At 49.0% G+C, this 19,420-nt stretch overlaps 1 protein-coding gene across 1 annotated transcript in view; it reads left to right on the top strand.

Moving 5' to 3' along the window:
- RPL3 (ribosomal protein L3) overlaps positions 1 to 19,011 on the top strand; it is a 52,895-nt gene extending 33,884 nt beyond the window's left edge. Inside the window, exons 8-10 of the mRNA XM_033929477.1 lie at positions 3,494 to 3,589; positions 18,604 to 18,723; positions 18,892 to 19,011. Coding sequence (XP_033785368.1) covers positions 3,494 to 3,589; positions 18,604 to 18,723; positions 18,892 to 18,936 — 261 coding nt within the window. The 3' untranslated portion in view covers positions 18,937 to 19,011. The remainder of the gene's footprint in view (positions 1 to 3,493; positions 3,590 to 18,603; positions 18,724 to 18,891) is intronic.
- Positions 19,012 to 19,420: the final 409 nt, after the last annotated feature.

The following is a 19,420-nucleotide window of genomic DNA, read 5'->3' as shown; positions in this document are numbered from 1 at the left end:
CTTGCCTCTCTTTATCCCCTAATCGAGCAGAACGATTGGTTATGCTCTCTGGATCTCAAGGAGGCCTACACTCACATCCCGATTCATCCGGCCTCCCGCAAGTTCCTCAGATTCCGGGTGGGACATCTGCATCTGCAGTATCGAGTGCTTCCCTTCGGCCTATCTTCGTCGCCCAGAGTCTTCACGAAGTGTCTGGTAGTGGTGGCCGCTGCACTCCGGAACATGGGTCTCCAGGTGTTCCCATACCTCGACGACTGGCTCATCAAGGCCCCGTCCGCTCCCAAGGTCATTTCGGCGACCTTGACTACCATTTGTTTTCTGCAGAGCTTGGGCTTCGAGATCAACTTTCCAAAGTCCCATCTTCAGCCCACCCAGTCTCTCCCCTTCATAGGGGCTGTCCTGGATACCATTCAACTTCGAGCATTCCTTCCTCCTCCACGCTTACATGCTCTCCTTCTACTCTGCCAGTCAGTGTCTTCTCGCCAATCCATCTCAGCGAGACACATGATGGTCCTTTTAGGCCACATGGCATCTACAGTTCATGTGACGCCTTTTGCCAGACTACATCTCAGGATCCCTCAATGGACTCTGGCATCTCAGTGGACTCAGGTGTCCGACCCGTTATCTCGTCACATTGTGGTCACTCCTGCTCTACGGCAGTCTCTTCTCTGGTGGATGACCTCTTCGAATCTATCCAGAGGTTTGCTGTTTCATTCTCCTCCCCATCAGAAAGTTCTAACGACCGATTCATCGAACTATGCATGGGGGGCCCATCTGGATGGTCTTCGCACTCAGGGGTTCTGGACCAGTGCGGAACGACTCCATCAAATCAATCTTCTGGAGCTCAGGGCCATCTTCAATGCTCTCCAAGCTTTTCAACATCTGCTTCACGACATGGTGGTCCTTATTCGCACAGACAATCAGGTCGCCATGTATTATGTCAACAAACAAGGGGGCACGGGCTCGGCCCCTCTTTGTCGGGAAGCTCTTCGAGTCTGGGATTGGGCGGTTCGCCACAACACCTTCCTCAGAGCAGTCTACATTCAGGGGAAGGACAACGTCTTGGCAGACAAATTGAGTCGTCTACTTCAACCTCACGAATGGACGCTCCACTCCGACCCCCTTCATCAGATCTTTGCTCAGTGGGGGACACCTCAGATAGACCTCTTTGCAGCCCCCCACAACTTCAAGCTGCCTCAATTTTGCTCCAGGATCTACACTCCTCATCGCCTAGAGGCAGATGCTTTTCTGCTGGATTGGAGCAAACGTTTCCTATATGCGTTTCCTCCTTTTCCTCTCATTCAAAAGACTCTAGTCAAATTGAGATTAGACCATGCCACCATGATTCTGATTGCTCCTCGGTGGCCCAGACAACCTTGGTTCTCCCTTCTACTTCAACTCAGCAGCAGGGAGCCAGTACTTCTTCCAGTGTTTCCTTCACTACTCACTCAACATCAAGGTTCACTACTTCATCCCAATCTGCAGTCCCTCCACCTGACAGCTTGGTTCCTTTCAACATAACTCCTCACCAGTTCTCTCAAGCAGTGAGGGAGGTCTTGGAGGCTTCCAGGAAGCCTGCTACTCGACAATGCTATTCCCAAAAATGGACTAGATTCTCTTCCTGGTGTATTTCCAATGCCACGGAACCTCAGCGAGCTTCCCTATCTTCTGTATTGGATTATCTTCTACACCTGTCCCAGTCTGGCCTCAAGTCTACCTCTATACGAGTCCACCTGAGTGCTATTGCGGCTTTCCATCAGCCTCTACAAGGGAAACCTTTGTCTGCTCATCCTGTGGTTTCCAAATTTATGAAAGGGCTTTTTCATGTCAACCCTCCTCTCAAACCTCCTCCTGTGGTTTGGGATCTCAATGTTGTCCTGTCTCATCTTATGAAGCCTCCGTTTGAACCTCTCAACACGGCTCCACTCAAGTATCTCACCTGGAAGGTGGTTTTTCTAGTGGCCCTCACGTCAGCTCGTCGGGTCAGTGAGCTTCAGGCCCTAGTGGCGGATCCACCGTTCACCGTATTCCATCATGACAAGGTGGTTCTCCGTACTCATCCAAAATTCTTACCTAAAGTGGTCTCTGAATTTCACATCAACCAATCCATCGTGCTTCCGGTGTTCTTTCCAAAGCCTCATTCTCATCCTGGGGAATCTGCTTTGCACACTCTGGACTGTAAACGTGCTCTAGCTTTCTACTTGGATCGCACAAAGCCACACAGAACTGCTCCTCAACTTTTCGTCTCCTTTGATCCAAACAAGTTGGGACGACCGGTATCGAAGCGCACCATCTCCAACTGGATGGCGGCTTGTATCTCTTCCTGCTATGCCCAGGCTGGATTATCCCTTCCCTGTAAGGTCACAGCCCATAAGGTCAGAGCAATGGCAGCCTCTGTAGCCTTCCTCAGATCGACACCGATTGAGGAGATTTGTAAGGCTGCCACTTGGTCCTCGGTTCATACATTCACCTCTCATTATTGTCTGGATACTTTCTCCAGACGGGATGGACAGTTTGGCCAAACAGTGTTACAAAATTTGTTCTCTTAAGTTGCCAACTCTCCCACCATCCCATTGGGGTTAGCTTGGAGGTCACCCACTAGTGAGAATACCTGCCTGCTTGTCCTGGGATAAAGCAATGTTACTTACCGTAACAGTTGTTATCCAGGGACAGCAGGCAGCTATTCTCACGTCCCACCCACCTCCCCTGGGTTGGCTTCTCAGGCTAGCTACCTGAACTGAGGAGACGCGCCCGGTACATCGGGCGGGAAGGCACTGGCGCATGCGCGGTGCGGGCATCTCGAAACTTCTGAGTTTCTTCAAGCAAGACATGCTTGCAAGATGTCCGTATCGGGGCTCTGTCGGATGACATCACCCACTAGTGAGAATAGCTGCCTGCTGTCCCTGGATAACAACTGTTACGGTAAGTAACATTGCTGTCTGAGCTCCACCATGACCCTGGTACATGTGCATCTTTGAGGATTGTCTGCTAGGTTCACTGCTATGTGGTGGCTGAGCATGCTGATTCAATAGTTTCAGCAAACTCAGTAGAAGCCAGACTCGGCAATGGCAGCATAGTTATTGGGCAGGCCCTGAAAACTGCTTCGAATGGCACATTTACTGGGTTCAGATAATGCCCATACACTGTAGTGAATGTACTATTTTTGGCGAGTTATCTCGTTCTGTAAGAGCAGACCTTGGTTTCACCTTTTTCTGCATGGTCTAAGTACTTGAACATGCGCAATACTGATCTGAAAAGCAATTGTGTGCACTGTAAGTGGAGCATGTTTAAAAGTATTTGGTCACAGTATTGCAATGGGCAGCTTACATCTTGCTCTTCTGTCATCACATGGAAAATTGTTTTGAAAATGAAAAGGTGAAAAACTTCAAGTAACAGTGTTTGACAGATTCATGCACCTGTGGCTAAAATTTCTATAAACTGTTAGTTTGAAAGGTGAGCCTTATGAAGATGTTACCTTTCTTTCTCTGAATAGGGTGGTTTTGTCCATTATGGTGAGGTGACCAATGACTTTATCATGCTGAAGGGCTGCGTTGTTGGTACTAAGAAGCGAGTCCTCACCTTGCGCAAGGTGAGTCTTGCATGGTGGTTTTTTTCTGTGCTAAAATGACTTTCATGCACTGGCATCCAAAGTATGAAGGGGATGGGACTAAGCATTAGGGCCTAATTGACTCATTTTCATTGTCTAAAAAAGCATTAATGGCTCTTGGTGTCAAATTATGTGGAGCAACTTCCACTCTGCACATACCTTTCTGATATAATTGAAATCTTTTATCAATTGAATATATAACAAGGTATGGAAAATTATTAGAGGGGTGGAGTGGTGGTACTGAGGCTTGAAGATATATGTTCACAGGTTGAAGTGAAATATTTTACACTTGGAATAATTTAAGTATTTATAAATTACACAAGACATTCTCAGACTCTGCGTTCTTCCCAAAACTCTTCAAGTCTTCTGTTCATTTCCACCTCTTCTGCCAAGCTATAGTCATCTCTTTAGACATTTTTTTTCCTCTATCGAAATACGGAAACATGATGACAGATAAACTAAATTTTAATTTTATAGACCGGATCATCAACCAAAAGGAGCTCAAGTTGGTTAATAGTAATGTAATGCATAATACATAAACTTGACAAGGGAAAGTAGACTAGAGAAGTTTCCAAAATGTTTAGCAAACAAGGTTTTCAGATCTTTCCGAAATAAAGCAAAGGGACCTAAACTACTTGGTGCAAGCTGTAATGCATTACAGAATTTGGTTAATTTAAATGCAAAAGAATGACTAAATCTCCTGAAAGTTCTGTTTTTACCACCAGGAGAGGGAAATGTAAGTTTTAATTTTTGAGATCTACTGGCAAGATGAGACCTGTGCACATTCCAATCTAAAGGAATCAAAGTGATGAAAATGCCAAATAAGATCTTAAATGCAATACAAATGCACTTGAATTGAATTTTGAGATATACTGGGAGCCAATGTAATTCCTTGAGCAGAGGGGTTACATGATCGAATTTACTCTTACTGAAAATAAGCTTAGCTGCAGTACACTTCTCCCTTGGTATTTGCAGGGGTTAGATGCAGAGCTGAACCGCAAAGTGTGGAAAAATCGCAAATAACTTCTCAGCTGGCTCTGACCCACCCCTGCCTCCCTCCTGCGTCTCCGGAACCTTACCTGGTGGTCTAGTAATGAAGCAGGGCAGGAGCGATCTTCCTATGCTCCTGCCCCGTGCAGAGCCGTCATCAGAATGGCTGCCGTGAGTTCCCATTGTAGTCTCGAGACTACAACGGGAGCTCACGGCAGCCATTCTGATGACTGCTCTGCACGGGGCAGGAGCATAGGAATATTGCTCCTGCCCCACTTCACCAGTAGATCACCAGGTAAGGTTCTGGGGAGGCTTGGACGATTTAAAAATAGCCAAAAAATGAAAATAGTTTTTTGTTAAAAAATAGCGAATAACCGAATCCGCAGATACTGAAACCGCGGATTCGGAGGGAGACGTGTATTCGAGGCCCAGATGACAGTAAGAAGCAGATTTGGGTGGGTCTGGGGGACTTCAGATTGCGGCGGGGGGGGGAGGGTGCCGAATTGCAGGGGGGAGGGTGCTGGATCGCAGGGGGGGCCTTTGGGGGGAGCAATGCTGGTTCTCGTGGGGGTGGGGGAAGATAGAGCAGCGCCGCTGACCTCAGGGGGTGGGAACGTATCAAAGCGAGTTCCCATTATTTCCTATGGGGAAACTCGCTTTGATATACGAGTATTTTGGTTTACGAGCAATGCTACTGGAACGAATTATGCTCGTAAACCAAGGTACCACTGTATACATAATGAGATCTACTAGTTTAACATATCTAGTGGTCCTGAACTCTAGGGTTTGGTATCTGAATTAGCTAGTTGCTTGCAGAAAACTGTCAGTCTTGTTTTCAACTCCACCTCCTTCCCAGAGAGCTGCTTTTGTCCCCCCCCCCAAGTTTGTTTTCTGCAAGCAAGTTGTTCAGAGGTGTGTTTGATCTGCTCTGGGTATTTTCTTCTCAGTGTTCTTTGCAGGCTCGATGCCCAAAGGTTCCCACTTGGGACCTCTGCCTGGTAGAAGAGCCGGACTTTCTCACGGCAGAAGTCCGCTGCTAACTGGATTAGCCCTTGGGGACACCTAGCTAGCCAGTCTGCTTTTCTATTTTTGAGCTCAGGGGCCATCTCCTTCGCAGCTGCTCGCATCCCTGATATACACTTCTCCCTCCGTATTTGCGGTTTCCGTATCTGCAGATTCGCTTATTTGCAATTTTTCGGATGCTGTCTGCCTCCCAAAATTACATCATCACTAATGTTCTTTTTCCTTTTACTGTACCGATAAAAAAGTTTATTGCGTACCATTCACTTTGAAAATTGCTGCTCTCATGTGTTCCAGTGTGCACTGAGAAAAACGTTGCTTCCCAGCATCCCTAGAGAGAAAGGCTTCTTCCCAGCAAGCTTGCCTAGTCCAAGCCCAGAAATTGCATATAACATTTAGTTATTCGCGGTTTTTCCATATTCGCGCCTATGGTCCACCCACATCCACCGCGAATACAGAGGGAGAAGTGTAATCAGGAGCTTGCGCGTAGATTGTTTAACTCCTTTCCTGCTCAGCCAGGACTAACTGGTCCTCCCCCCACTGTCGTGGCGTGGTTTTCCAGGGGTTGAGAGTCAGTCTGACTGGCAGCCAGAAGACCAGGTTCATTAAGCTAATCTGAGGCAGATTTCTTTCTCCATTGATTCCATCTGAAATCCTATGCTGAAACAGGAAAGTACCACATGGCACAGTAAGTAAGGCTATTGTAGCCTATGGAGAAAAGGGGAGGGGGGAGAGTTGATTTTGAGGGTTTCTGACCCTAGAACCTAGGTCTCCCTTCTCTAAAATCCCTTTCCCTGTGATTTATTTCTCTCGAAAGTCTCAATGGATCATTTTTGTGCAATTTTTCTGGCGGCAGCTGTCTGGATTTTAAACAATCTTTTTTTTTTTCTCTCTCTATCCTCCATCTGCCTCAAAAACCCTTGATTTTGTTCAAAATCAACTGGGATGGACTCTTTAAGCCTTTCTACCCCTATATCATGCCAGGTTTACGCTGGCTGCCTGGTGGAAGAGCGTTCTTGTCCTGTGTGCAACAGATAGTGCGGGGGCGGGAGCCTCAGACTTAGCCTCGAGTTCTCCAGGGCAGGGGATTTGTAGGAGGCATGCTCCTAGGGGAAGAGACCCTTCAAATCTGCATTGGCCAAGTGTCATGTGGAACCAAGGAGGACAGGCAAGGGGTCCCTGCTGGAGCCAGCGAGACCCCCAGAGCAAGGCTTCACCCTGAGTTTTGTGAGCCTTATGTGGAATTCCTATTTGAACTGCTGAGGGTCCTCAGCATCTGTTGGCAGTGCACCTATGGCAGTGGTGCAGGTGTTCTATCCTATCCTCAGCAGGTACCCCCGAGCAGACTACAACGCAGACTTTAGACTAAGAGGTTCAGTCTGTCATGAAATGGGAGGATGGCAAGTCCAGTTCCATGCCACTTTTACCCCAGGATGAAGTTTCCCTGGCACAGTCTGCTTCCATGTAGGAAGACAGTGGTCAAGGTGTGGTGGCGACCCTGGACCAGGGGAAAGACCCCACAGTCCACCAGCTGTTCAGGGCCTTTGTGCTTTATGAACATTATTTTTACCTTGCAAGAGTTAAAGCTGGAAGTCCTGCCAGCTGCCTCTTTGCAATACTCAGTTATGAGCAGTTCTGTGGTCCCGACTGCATTTTTTCCCTCCCATCTGGACATCACTAAGCTGGTTACTGACCATTGGTAGTCACCAGATGGATGCCTTCTCATGGCTAAAAATATGGCCAAGCTGTATCTGATGGCACCAGATTTCCAACAGCTGTTCAGCCTAAAGTGGACTTGTGGGTGACATAGGTCACTAAACAATCCTCCCAGCCTAGTGAAGGAGAGGTGATGTTAAAGGATACTCAGGACTGTAAAGTACTACTAATCATTTCTATAGCGCTACTTTAGACATACGCAGCACTGTACATCAGAAGCACAGAAAAGATTACTCCGCTTCCTCTCCGGCCTCCCTCAGCTCTAGTCTCATCCCCTTTTCCTCTCTTGTCCAAGTGGCCGTGGGTGTTTGAGAGAAAGATTTGGTGTATGAGGAGCAGTTTTACTTGGATGAGGACCTGGACCCTTTGGGTGATCTCCAGGATCCTCTTGGTGGGAGGGATGCCGGTAGCGGCGGCTTTGCGGTTCCGTGTGCCGGTGAGGATGTGTCTGTGGTGCGCATTTTTCAGCAGGACGAGCTCCAAGAGCTGATTCTTCAGGTCTCCTTGGTGTTGCGCTTAAAGGAAGATAACGAAGGAGCCCCCGTATATGGTGGCTGTCTGCTTTGGGGGATCTGTACCTTGTGGCTTCGGGCTTGGTTGGTGGATGCAGCATCTAAAGGCTAAGCTGACAAAATTTCCCTTTCGGGATCTTTTTGTTTGGCGAGGATTTGGACAAGTTGGTTCAGACTTTGACGGACTCTAAGTGCCCCGTCTGCCTGAAGACTGCCCGTCTGCCTGTGTGGGGTGGCATTGCTTGGGGCATTTGCATAATTTCCGCAGGTATCATCCTGATCGAGATGCTGCTTCTTTTCCAGCCTCGGGTTTCTCAGGATAGTTTCTTTCAGCATATGCAGTCCTTTCAGGGGGATGGGGGCTGTCAGGGGAGGGGACATGATTCCTCCGCGGCTCCTCTGCTGCCCTGCTGTCCCAATCAGTCCATCTTAGATATGAAGGGGATCAATAGGCTCTTATGAGTTCCGTCTTTTTGCATGGAAATTTCTGACCTCTCTCAATCTGATGGAGGCCTACTTGCATGTTTCGATTCGGACCTCCCATCAGTGGTTCCTTCGCTTTGCTATCTTGAGACGGCACTATCAGTTTTATGTGCTTCCCTTTGGTCTGGCTGCGGTTCCTGAGACGTTTACCCAGATTATTGTGGTTGTGGCAGCGGCCTTGCGCAAGGACATTCTGGTTCACCCCTATATGGACTGGTTGATCCGAGCAAAGTCTTTTCAGGAGAGTGCCTGGGTTATGGCTCGCGTTGTGGAGTTCCTAGAGTCGCTGGGATGGGTAGTCAACCTATCCAAGAGCTGGTTGGCTCTGTCTCAGTACCTGGAGTACCTTGGGGTTCTTTTCGACACTGGCTTGGGGAAGGTCTTCCTGCCGGAGGCCAGAGTGGTCAAGTGGCAGTCGCAGATTCGTTTTCTGATGGCTTCCCAATGTACTCAGACTCTGGGTTTTCTCCAGGTTCTGGAGTTGATGGTGGATTTCCTGGATGTGGTTTGGTGGACCCGAGCTCATATACGCCTGCTTCATCATGCTCTGCTTAAGCGGTGGTCGCCCCAGGTGCACTATCTGGACTCTCCCGTTCCTCTTCAGGGGTTAGTTCGTCAGAGTCTCCATTGCTGGCTACAGTCTTCCAATCTGGTGCTGGGAGTGAGTGTGGATCAACCCCAGGGAACAGTTCTTCTCACAGACACCAGTCTCCTCGGTTGGGGAGCTCAGTGTCTTGGTCACTCTGCTCAGGGCAGTTGGTCACCGGAGGAGGCATCTTAGTAAATCAGTGTTCTGGAGACCAGAGCCATCCTGCTGGCATTGCTAGCATTCCAGACCTTGTTGATGGGCAAGTCTGTTTGGGTTCTCTCAGACAATGCCACGGCGGTGACCTATGTCATCGTCAGGTTGGGGGAACCAAGAGTCAGGTGGCGCTTCCCACATAGCAGGAGTGGAGAATGTTCAGGCGGACTTCCTCAGTCGGCACGTGCTAGATCCTGGTGTCTCAATCCTGCAGCCTTTGAGTTGATTGTGCAGACTTGGGGTCAGCTGGTCATGGACCTCATGGCCATGAGCGTCAACACCAAAGTACCCAGGTTCTTCAGTTGTTGCAGGAATGTTGAGGCTGAGGGGCTGGATGCTCTGGTACAGCCTTGGCCATCAGCAGGCCTCCTGTATGTGTGTTCTCCGTGGCCGATGGTGGGCAGAGTTCTTCGCATTACTTGGCGCCCTGGTGCCCATGGTACGCGGATCTGTTTTGTCATCTCGTGGAATATCCTCTTCTGCGGCCCCTCTTGCCTGATCACCTCACTCAGGGTCCTATTCCATAGTTCGATCCAGGTCCTTTTTGTCTTATGGCTTTGCTCTTGAGCAAGAACGCCTAGGTAAGAAAGGTTATTCAGATAGTGATCTCCACTCCCTTGGGGTCCTGGATACTTTCCACTTCCAGGGCTTATGTGTGTGTGTGACGTGTATTTGAGGAGTGGTGTGCTGTGCATGGAGTGGTTTGCTTTCTTGCCTCTTTGCCTAACATCTTGGAGTTCTTGCAGAATGGCCTGGACAGGGGCCTGGCCTGGTCACTCTGGGTTCAGCTTGCGGCCTTGTCCGCTTTTTGCGGGTTGCTGTAGGGTGGTTTGCTTTTTGAAGGTAGACAAATCTGATCCTGTCCGTGCTTGTACGCCCTCCTTTTGAGCCCTTAGGTTCCTGCTCGTTAAAGGACCTTACTTTTAAAGTGGTCGTTTTGGTGGCTATTACTTCTGCGAGTCACGTTTCTGAGCTGCAGGCTTTCTCTTGTAGGCCTCCCTTCCTGGAGTTTCCTAGGGAGCATGTTGTGTTGCGGCCTGTTCCTTCTTTTCTGCCAAAGATGGTTTTGCCTTTTCATGTCAGTCAGTCTTCCCAGTTTTGAGAAGTTGAGGGCTCTTCGGAGTAGTGACAGTTGCGCAAGTTGAATGTCTGTTGGGTCCTTCGCTCTTATGTTCAGCCGGACCACGGATTTTCAGAAGGTGGATCATCTTTGTCCTCTCAGTGGGTCCTCATGAGGGGGAGGGCGCTTCCAATGCTACCATTGCGCGCTGGATCAAGGAGACTATGCTTCCGTGTATCTTCTTGAAGAAGTCTGTTCCAGAATTTCTCAAGACTCTTTCCACTTGGGGTCAAGCAGCTTCTTGGGCTGAGTCTTTTCTCGTGCCTCCAGTGGATATTTGTGAAGCTGCAGTTTGGTCTTCTCTGCATTCTTTTGTTCACCATTACCATGTGGATGTTCAGGCGCTTTGGGGCGCAATGTTTGAGTGTGTTTTGGTGTCGTCCCTTCGGGGGTCCCACCCGTGATGGGTACAGCTTTGGTACGTCCCATAAGTGAAGGCTGGAGAGGCGACGAAGGAGAAATTAGGTTCTTATCTGCTAATTTTCTTTCTTTTAGACTCTCCAGACTGGTACAGCACCCCACTCTGTTGTTGTTTGTTCTTGTGGATTTTTGTGCGTGAAGATTTTGATTTTTCTGCGGGTTCTAGTATTCTAGGGCTGAGAAGATAAAAAAAATAGTGGCTGTGGCTTGGCTGGTGAGCTGTGGGGCCATTTTGCTGCAGGGACCTGTTCTAAACATTTTCCAACAGCATTCCTGTATATTAGTTGTTTCTCCTGTTAGGAGTATTGTTACTGTTTCTAATTAGCTTTTATCCCAGGACAAGCAGGCTGCATATTCTTAACGCATGGGTGACGTCACCGATGGAGCCCCGGTACGGACCTTTTTAACTAGAAAGTTCTAGTTGGCCGCACCGCGCATGCGTGAGTGCCTTCCCGCCCAACGGAGGAGAGCGTGATCCCCAGTTTCTTCGTTTCTGCAGAGCGAAGAAGACGCATGTGTTTTCAACGGCCGTTGAAAAACTAATTTTTGCCTTCCCGCTTGCATATTTTTTCACTTTTTTTTCTTTATTCTTATCGGATTCCCTTTATTTTGTTAAAAAAAAAACAAAAAAAAAAAAACAACTCGTCGAGTTTTCCTTGTTTTTTTCAGGCTGGCCCCGGCGGGGCCTATTACCACCATACAGGCCTCCGCGTTCGATTTTGCGAAGGCCGTGTTTCCATTCATGCCCCCTCAACCGGGTTTTAAGAAGTGCCAGCGGTGTGCACGCCCGATCTCCCTCACCGACCCACACAATTGGTGCCTCCAGTGCTTGGGTCCAGAGCATCGGGCTGACACCTGCACCCGCTGTGCTACGCTTAAAAAGCATACTTTGAAGAATCGGCAGATCCAGTAAAATATTTTGTTTGGTACCGGATCTGCCATGGAACCGGCTGCGACGTCGTCGGCACCACAAAAGTCGGCACCGAAGACATCGACACCACCGGACCCTTCCTCGGAGTCGTTGGGCCCAGGTAAGCCGGCTAAGAAGCCTCCCACTTCCCTTGAGCGCCCTCCTGCCACGGTAGCGACACCAGCCCTCCCGGCACCGCACCGGCCCCGCAAACGCTCCGCTCAGATCTCGGCGAGTGCCTCATCATCGGCCTCCTCATCGCCGGAGCATGGAGCGGCACCTATGGTACCGAAGAAGAAAAAAGCGGTACCGGTGCCTCCCTTGGACGACTGCATCGCGGCCATACTCCAAACACAGTTACAGGAGCAGCTGCAACAACAGCTCCAACAACTGTTGCCGGCGTTGCTGGCACCGCACCTTCCGGTACGGTTCCGGTCCGAGCCTCACACTGTCCCATCGGTGTCGACCCCCTCGGTACCGATTAATACTTCCATGCCGGTGCTCTTGGCAGAAACACCTACAGTACATACCCGTGATACTGCCGACCCTGTCCGGTCCCAGGAACGACATCGGTCTTCCTCACCCGGTACCGCCTCGGTGCGCTCAGGCAAATCTCTTTCAAAGACCCGCCATGCCGAGCCCTCCACACCGATGTCCAAACGTACGCACCCCGACGTTAGGGACCCAGATTTGTGGGAAGACTCCCCTCACAGTACCGAGGAGGACGCTTCGTCAACCGACGAAGACCCCTCCATGACCGACACCGTCTCCAAACCAGAGCAATCCTCTTTCTCCAAATTCCTTAGGGAGATGTCAGCAGCTCTTTCCATTCCCTTAGAGTCCGACTCTAAAAAGTCTCAGGCTTTCCTCGATGCCCTAGACTTTGAGCAACCTCCCAAAGAATTTCTGAAGTTGCCCGTCCACGACATCTTATGGGAAACTTTCTATAAAAACTGGGAAGCTCCCCTCACGGTTCCTGGAGCCCCTCGTAAATTGGATAGCTTGTACCGGGTTATTCCAATCCTAGGGTTTGATAAACCTCAATTGCCCCACGAGTCTCTCCTGGTGGAATCTACTTTGAAAAAAATCTCAGGGTTCCAGTGTATATGCCCCCCTCCTAGAAGAGAGGGAAAAACCATGGATAAATTTGGTAAGCGCCTTTTCCAAAATGCCATGTTAGCCAATAAAGCCAACAACTACACCTTCCACTTCTCCTTCTACATGAAGCATCTGGTGCAACAGCTCTCCTCCTTACAGAAATACCTTCCTGAACGTAAGGTCCCTCTTTTCCAGCAACATATTTCCAGCCTCCTCCAACTCAGGAAATTCATGGTTCGCTCCATCTACAACTCATTTGAGCTGACCTCTCGCGCATCTGCCATGGCGGTGGCCATGCGACGTTTGGCATGGCTGAGAGTCTCTGACCTGGACATTAACCACCAGGACCGCCTGGCTAACGCACCTTGTCTGGGTGATGAACTCTTCGGAGAGTCCCTGGATTCAACAACCCAGAAACTCTCAGCACATGAGACCAGGTGGGACACTCTGATTAAACCTAAAAAGAAGACTCCACCTGCTTGCACCTACAGACAGCAGTCTTTCTACCAGCGCAGGTTCTCGGCCAGACCTCTCAACCCGCCTCAACAGCAGTCTCGCTGACCTCGTCAACAGCATCAATCTCAGGCTCGCTCACAGTCTCACCAACCTGCCAAGCCTCTCCCTCCGTCAAAACCATCTCAGCCCTTTTGACTTTTTCCTCCAGGGCATAGCCAGTCTCCCATCATCATTGCCTCTTCCTCAGCCTATCGGAGGTCGCCTCCAAATCTTCCTCAGCCGTTGGGAGGTCATCACATCAGACCAATGGGTCCTCAACATCATTCGCCACGGCTACTCTCTCAACTTCCAGACTCTTCCACCAGACAATCCTCCCGCAGAGTCTGCTTCTCACTCCTCCCAAACCCCCCCTCCTCCTGAGGGAGGTCCAATCCCTCCTTCTTCTCAATGCCATCGAAGAGGTGCCTCCAGACTAAAGGGGTCAGGGATTCTACTCCCGCTACTTCCTGGTTCCCAAGAAGACAGGAGACCTTCGTCCCATCCTCGATCTCAGGGACCTCAACAAGTGTCTGGTCAAGGAGAAGTTCAGAATGCTCTCCCTTGCCACGCTTTACCCTCTTCTCTCTCCACACGACTGGCTATGTTCCCTGGACCTCAAAGAGGCCTACACTCACATCCCTATCAATCCGACTTCACGTCGCTACCTACGTTTTCAGATACAGCACCGTCACTATCAGTACAAAGTGCTACCTTTTGGCCTCGCTTCATCGCCCAGGGTGTTCACCAAGTGCCTTATTGTGGTGGCGGCCTTCCTCAGGTCTCACAACCTCCAGGTATTCCCCTACTTGGACGATTGGTTGGTGAAAGCACCTACGTCTCCACTTGTGCTACAAGCCACTCATCACACCATCTCTTTCCTCCATCTCCTGGGGTTTGAGATCAACTACCCCAAGTGGCATCTGCTTCCCACACAGCGACTTCAGTTCATTGGAGCTGTTCACGACACCACACTGAGGGCGTTTCTCCCCTCCGACCGTCAACGGACCCTGCTCCACCTCTGTCGTCAGGTGCTCCTTCATCACTCCATTCCTGCCCGACAGATGATGGTCCTCCTGGGCCACATGGCCTCGACGGTCCATGTGCTTCCTCTGGTGCGATTCCACCTCAGGACACCTCAATGGACTCTTGCCAACCAATGGTCACAGACCACGGATCTTCTTTCTCATCCCATCTCTGTGACATCGTCTCTTCAGCAATCTCTTCAATGGTGGTTGAACTCCTCAAATCTTTCCAGGGGTCTACTCTTTCATCTACCCCCTCACTCCATGATTATAACCACAGATGCCTCCCCCTATGCATGGGGAGCTCACCTGGGAGATCTCCACACCCAGGGACTCTGGACCCCTCAGGAGCGTCAACATCACATCAATTTCCTGGAACTCAGAGCCATGTTCTCTGCTCTCAAGGCCTTCCAGCACCTTCTCTGCCCTCAGGTTCTTCTCCTGTGCACAGACAATCAAGTCGCCATGTACTACATAAACAAGCAAGGCGGCACCGGATCTTGCCTCCTTTGTCAGGAGGCTCTCAGCATCTGGACCTGGGCCACGGCCCGCAGTCTCTTCCTCAAGGCCGTCCATATCCAGGGCGAACAGAACTCCCTGGCCGACAATCTAAGCCGCATCCTTCAACCTCACGAGTGGACTCTGGACCCTTCAACACTCCACTCCATCTTTGCTCGCTGGGGCACTCCGCAGGTGGACCTCTTTGCAGCGCCTCACAACCATCAGCTGCCCCAGTTCTGTTCCAGACTCTTCTCTCCTCATCGTCTGACCCCAGATGCATTCCTGCTCGACTGGACGGATCGGTTCCTCTATGCCTTTCCTCCACTGCCTCTGATGTTGCGGACGTTATCCAAACTCTGCAGGGACAGGGCCACCATGATTCTCATCGCTCCTCGGTGGCCTCGCCAACACTGGTTCTCCCTCCTGCTTCAGCTCAGCTCCAGGGAGCCCATTCCTCTCCCTGTGTTTCCTACTCTACTTACGCAGCACCGTCAGTCTCTACTGCATCCCAATCTGTCTTCGCTCCACCTGACAGCTTGGTTTCTCTCGGGCTGACCTCTCCAGAGAATCTGTCTCAGCCTGTCCGTCGCATTTTGGATGCCTCCAGGAAACCGGCCACCCTCCAATGTTACCATCAGAAGTGGACCAGGTTCTCCTCTTGGTGTCTACTGCATCATCACGATCCCACCTCATTAGCGGTGGAAACCGTACTGGACTATTTGCTCTGAGTCCACCTCAGTGCCATCACTGCGTTTCATGAGCCTATCCTCGGAAAACTTCTTACGGCTCATCCGCTGGTTTCCCAGTTCATGAGAGGCCTCTTCAATGTTAAACCACCTCTGAAGCCTCCTCCTGTCGTCTGGGACCTGAATGTGGTTTTATCAGCCCTCATGAAACCCCCTTTTGAGCCTGTTGCCACAACTTCACTCAAACTTCTGACATGGAAGGTGCTTTTCCTCATTGCCATCACCTCTGCCAGGAGGGTTAGTGAGATGCATGCACTGGTCGCCGATCCACCGTTCACTGTTTTTCACCATGACAAGGTGGTTCTGCGTACCCATCCTAAATTCCTTTTCAAGGTGGTCTCGGTTTTTCACCTCAACCAGTCCATTGTGTTGCCTGTCTTTTTCCCTAAACCCCATTATCATCCTGGGGAACAGGCGTTGCACATGCTGGATTGTAAGCGTGCCCTTGCATACTACCTTGACCGTACCAGGGCTCACAGCTCGTCCCCTCAGCTCTTTCTGACCTTCGATCCTAACTGTCTAGGTCGTCCTGTCTCTAAACGGACGCTTTCCAACTGGCTTGCTGCCTGTATTGCGTTCTGTTATGCTCGGGCCGATCTCTCACTGGAAGGTGCTGTCACGGCCCACAGGGTCAGAGCTGTGGCTGCTTGTGTGGCTTTCCTCCGTTCCACGCCCATCGAGGAAATCTGCTAGGCTGCCACTTGGTCCTCAGTTCACACGTTCACTACTCACTACTGTCTGGATGCCTTCTCCAGACGGGATGGTCACTTGCCAATCTGTGTTACAAAATTTATTTTCCTAATGGCCAACCATCCCTCCTCCCTCTCTGTTAGCTTGGAGGTCACCCATGCGTTAAGAATATGCTGCCTGCTTGTCCTGGGATAAAGCACAGTTACTTACCGTAACAGTTGTTATCCAGGGACAGCAGGCAGATATTCTTACGTCCCACCCTCCTCCCCAGGTTGGCTTCTTAGCTGGCTTATCTTAACTGGGGACCACGCTCTCCGTCGGGCGGGAAGGCACTCGCACATGCGCGGTGCGGCCAACTAGAACTTTCTAGTTAAAAAGGTCCGTACCGGGGCTCCGTCGGTGACGTCACCCATGCGTTAAGAATATCTGCCTGCTGTCCCTGGATAACACCTGTTACGGTAAGTAACTGTGCTTTCTTAGTACTGCTTGGCTATTTGGCAGACTGTTAGAGAGTGGGAGTACTATAACCAAGTTTGGCCTGTCTCCACCTGCTAGTAATGGTGAGCCATTACCCATCAATGAAGACTATACCAGTCTGGAGAGTCTAATTAGGTAAGAACCTAATTTCTCCTTTGTGCTTAAAAGATGAGTTGGAGTTTGGAATTGAAAGCACATGCAAAGAAATGGACTTTGAGTCTGAATTTGAATACTGCCAGAGAAAGTAGATTTGCTCCTCAAGCAACAAGTTGAATCTTTGGCCCTAGGGATTAAAGGGAGAGCCGTGCCTTTCTTTGTGGCACATATTTGTCACACTTGCCTGGCTTGGTCTTCAGACCTGCTAGATGAAGATCTTCAAATGTTCCTCTGGGGTGAACTATATTGTGGATGCTCTGTATGATTTTATCAGTTAAGAGGCAGGTCTTGGCCTATGCTGTCTCTTGACAGATGCTGTGGATCACAGTGGGCAGGAGGTACAATCCCTAAAGCTGTTCTAAGCAGTTTTCCCTTTCGGGGTAAATGCTATTTGGCAAGGGTTTAGATGACCTGATTGCCAGTGTGATGGACCGTTGCCCCAAGTCTTTAGCAGACAGCAGGGCCCAGAGTTTGGGATGGGGCAATTTTTGAGGCTTCTGAAGATTTCATACGTATTTGGGAGGCTAAAGGATGCAAAAACCCTTTCAGGGATCACGTCAAAGATTCAGCGGGGGCAGGAGATAGACCTCAGGTTTTTGCTTCTCACTAGTCACTAAGATGTAGCAGCCAGGAAAGACGCTGATTTCAGATCCTCCGTTTTGAAGGGCAGGCCTGCCCTAGACTGGGGACTGCTTTGGTATGTCCCTAATGTTCAGGACCACTAGACAAGACGCATTACGCTAGAAAGAAAGATTAGGTTCTTATCTCGATAATCTCTTTTGTAGATGTGTCTAGTGGTCCTGAAGCCCCACCCTGTGTATGGGCTTTGTCTGCCTTCTGCCTTAATATCAGTCTGGATTTGAATAATATTTTGTCTTGGAGCAGCTGAGAAGAAAGTAAAAAAGATGATCCATAGGAAAATCCTCAAGACCATACAGTCTGGCTTACATCTCTGCTTGTTTACAGATCATGTGAGTAGCTATGAGCTCTATACATAGTGCTGATTGTACAAGTTTGGATATTTTCTGTTTAACAGAGTAGAACAAAATTGTATTGTCAGGGAATATTCCCCATTTTCCTCCTTCCAGTTATCTTTTATTTCAGTGGTACTTAATTACTTTTGTACAAACTAAGGGGGCAGGAGCAAGCACCCTGGGCTCTTGAAGGGACTCAAAGCAGGCTGGCTCCACAGGTACTCTGTGAGATTGGCCTGAAAGTAGCAGTTTACACACACAAGACTGTGTCCTTTCCCTGGCTGAGCAAGCCCAAGGAGACCTAAGCACTGAAGTTGCACAGAAATTTCAAAAACCAACAGCAAAATTACCTGAAAATGATAAAATGAGGCAGAGCAGATCAGAACACACCTGAGTTCGCTTGCAGAAGGAAAAACTGAAGAAGGAGCTGTTCTCTGCAGAAGGGGAGGAGTTCAGTTTTAAAGTGACATCCTTATGCAGATTCATGACTAATAGGATGCAGCAGCTACTGTACAGAATCCTGTGTCTTCTATCTGAAAGAAGATTAGCAAAGTAAGAGCCTAATCTTTCATTCTTGGTTTCACTTATGCTACAGTATAGTGGTGACTGCCAAAAAAGGTTTTGTGCACAAGTTAATTGGGTATTGCTTGTTGATAACATGCCAGTAACGGATACTAGTTTGCACTGCTGTATAGAAGAGTATTTTTGTTTTAAACAAATACTTCTAAATATTCATAGTGAAAAAGTATTTTCAAGTTAAATTTTCTGTGGCGTGACATATTTTACTGTGGAAAATTTGGCCAAGATGCATTGGGTTTTATACGAGACTGTAATGGATTAAAATACCGGTGTCTTTTCTGGTAGTCTCTCCTCATCCAGACAAGTCGCCGTGCTTTGGAGAAGATTGACTTGAAATTCATTGATACAACCTCCAAATTTGGACATGGTCGTTTCCAGACTGCAGAGGAAAAGAAAGCTTTTATGGTAAGAACAGTGGCTGAAATCTGCTTTTATAGGAGCCATGAGGTGGGAGCAGGATTGCAGAGTATGGAGGGGCTTGCATGTAAGCTGTTTGGATTTGTAATTGAGTTTTAAAGTTAATCATTTGTTAAGAGATGTTTGAAAAGTCTGAACAATTCTTCTTTCTTATAGGGACCACTCAAGAAAGATCGTGTCGCAAAGGAGGAAATTGCATAAAATATTGGGAGTGCTGTTTTATGCCAGTGTGGGCACTACTCTTTTACTTCAGATTGAATAAAAATAGGAACTTAAGCATTACGCGTCTCATTTGAAATGGCAGGGTGGAAGTCAAGTTGGTTAAGAATGACACCTTTCAGCACATAATTGCTTTATAAGCCTTGCAAAAACATTTATAGGTCTATAACTTGCAATGTGTCTGCAGTCTTCTGATTAGACTGAGTAAACCAGCTGCTAAAAACTAGAAGGTTGTGAGCATCCCGAAAGGCTTCACATGGGGCCTTAGCTTGGTCTGAATCCCAAACACCCCTAATCCTTTCCCTTAGTAAGAGACATGGATATATTCTTGGCATTATGATTTCTAGTGGATTGGTCCCTGTTTTAGCCCTGGATGTAAAGCTCAGCTAGGAATGAAACTACCTACCCAGATTAAAGTGAGCTCTGGCAATATAAAGGGCCTTATAATGCTAAAGAGTGGACTGTT

Source organism: Geotrypetes seraphini, chromosome 2 (assembly GCF_902459505.1).
Source record: "Geotrypetes seraphini chromosome 2, aGeoSer1.1, whole genome shotgun sequence".
In the NCBI taxonomy this organism is placed as follows: Eukaryota; Metazoa; Chordata; class Amphibia; order Gymnophiona; family Dermophiidae; genus Geotrypetes; species Geotrypetes seraphini.
The sequence above is the reverse complement of the archived record's forward strand: the minus strand, read 5'-3'. Positions and strand labels throughout refer to the sequence as shown.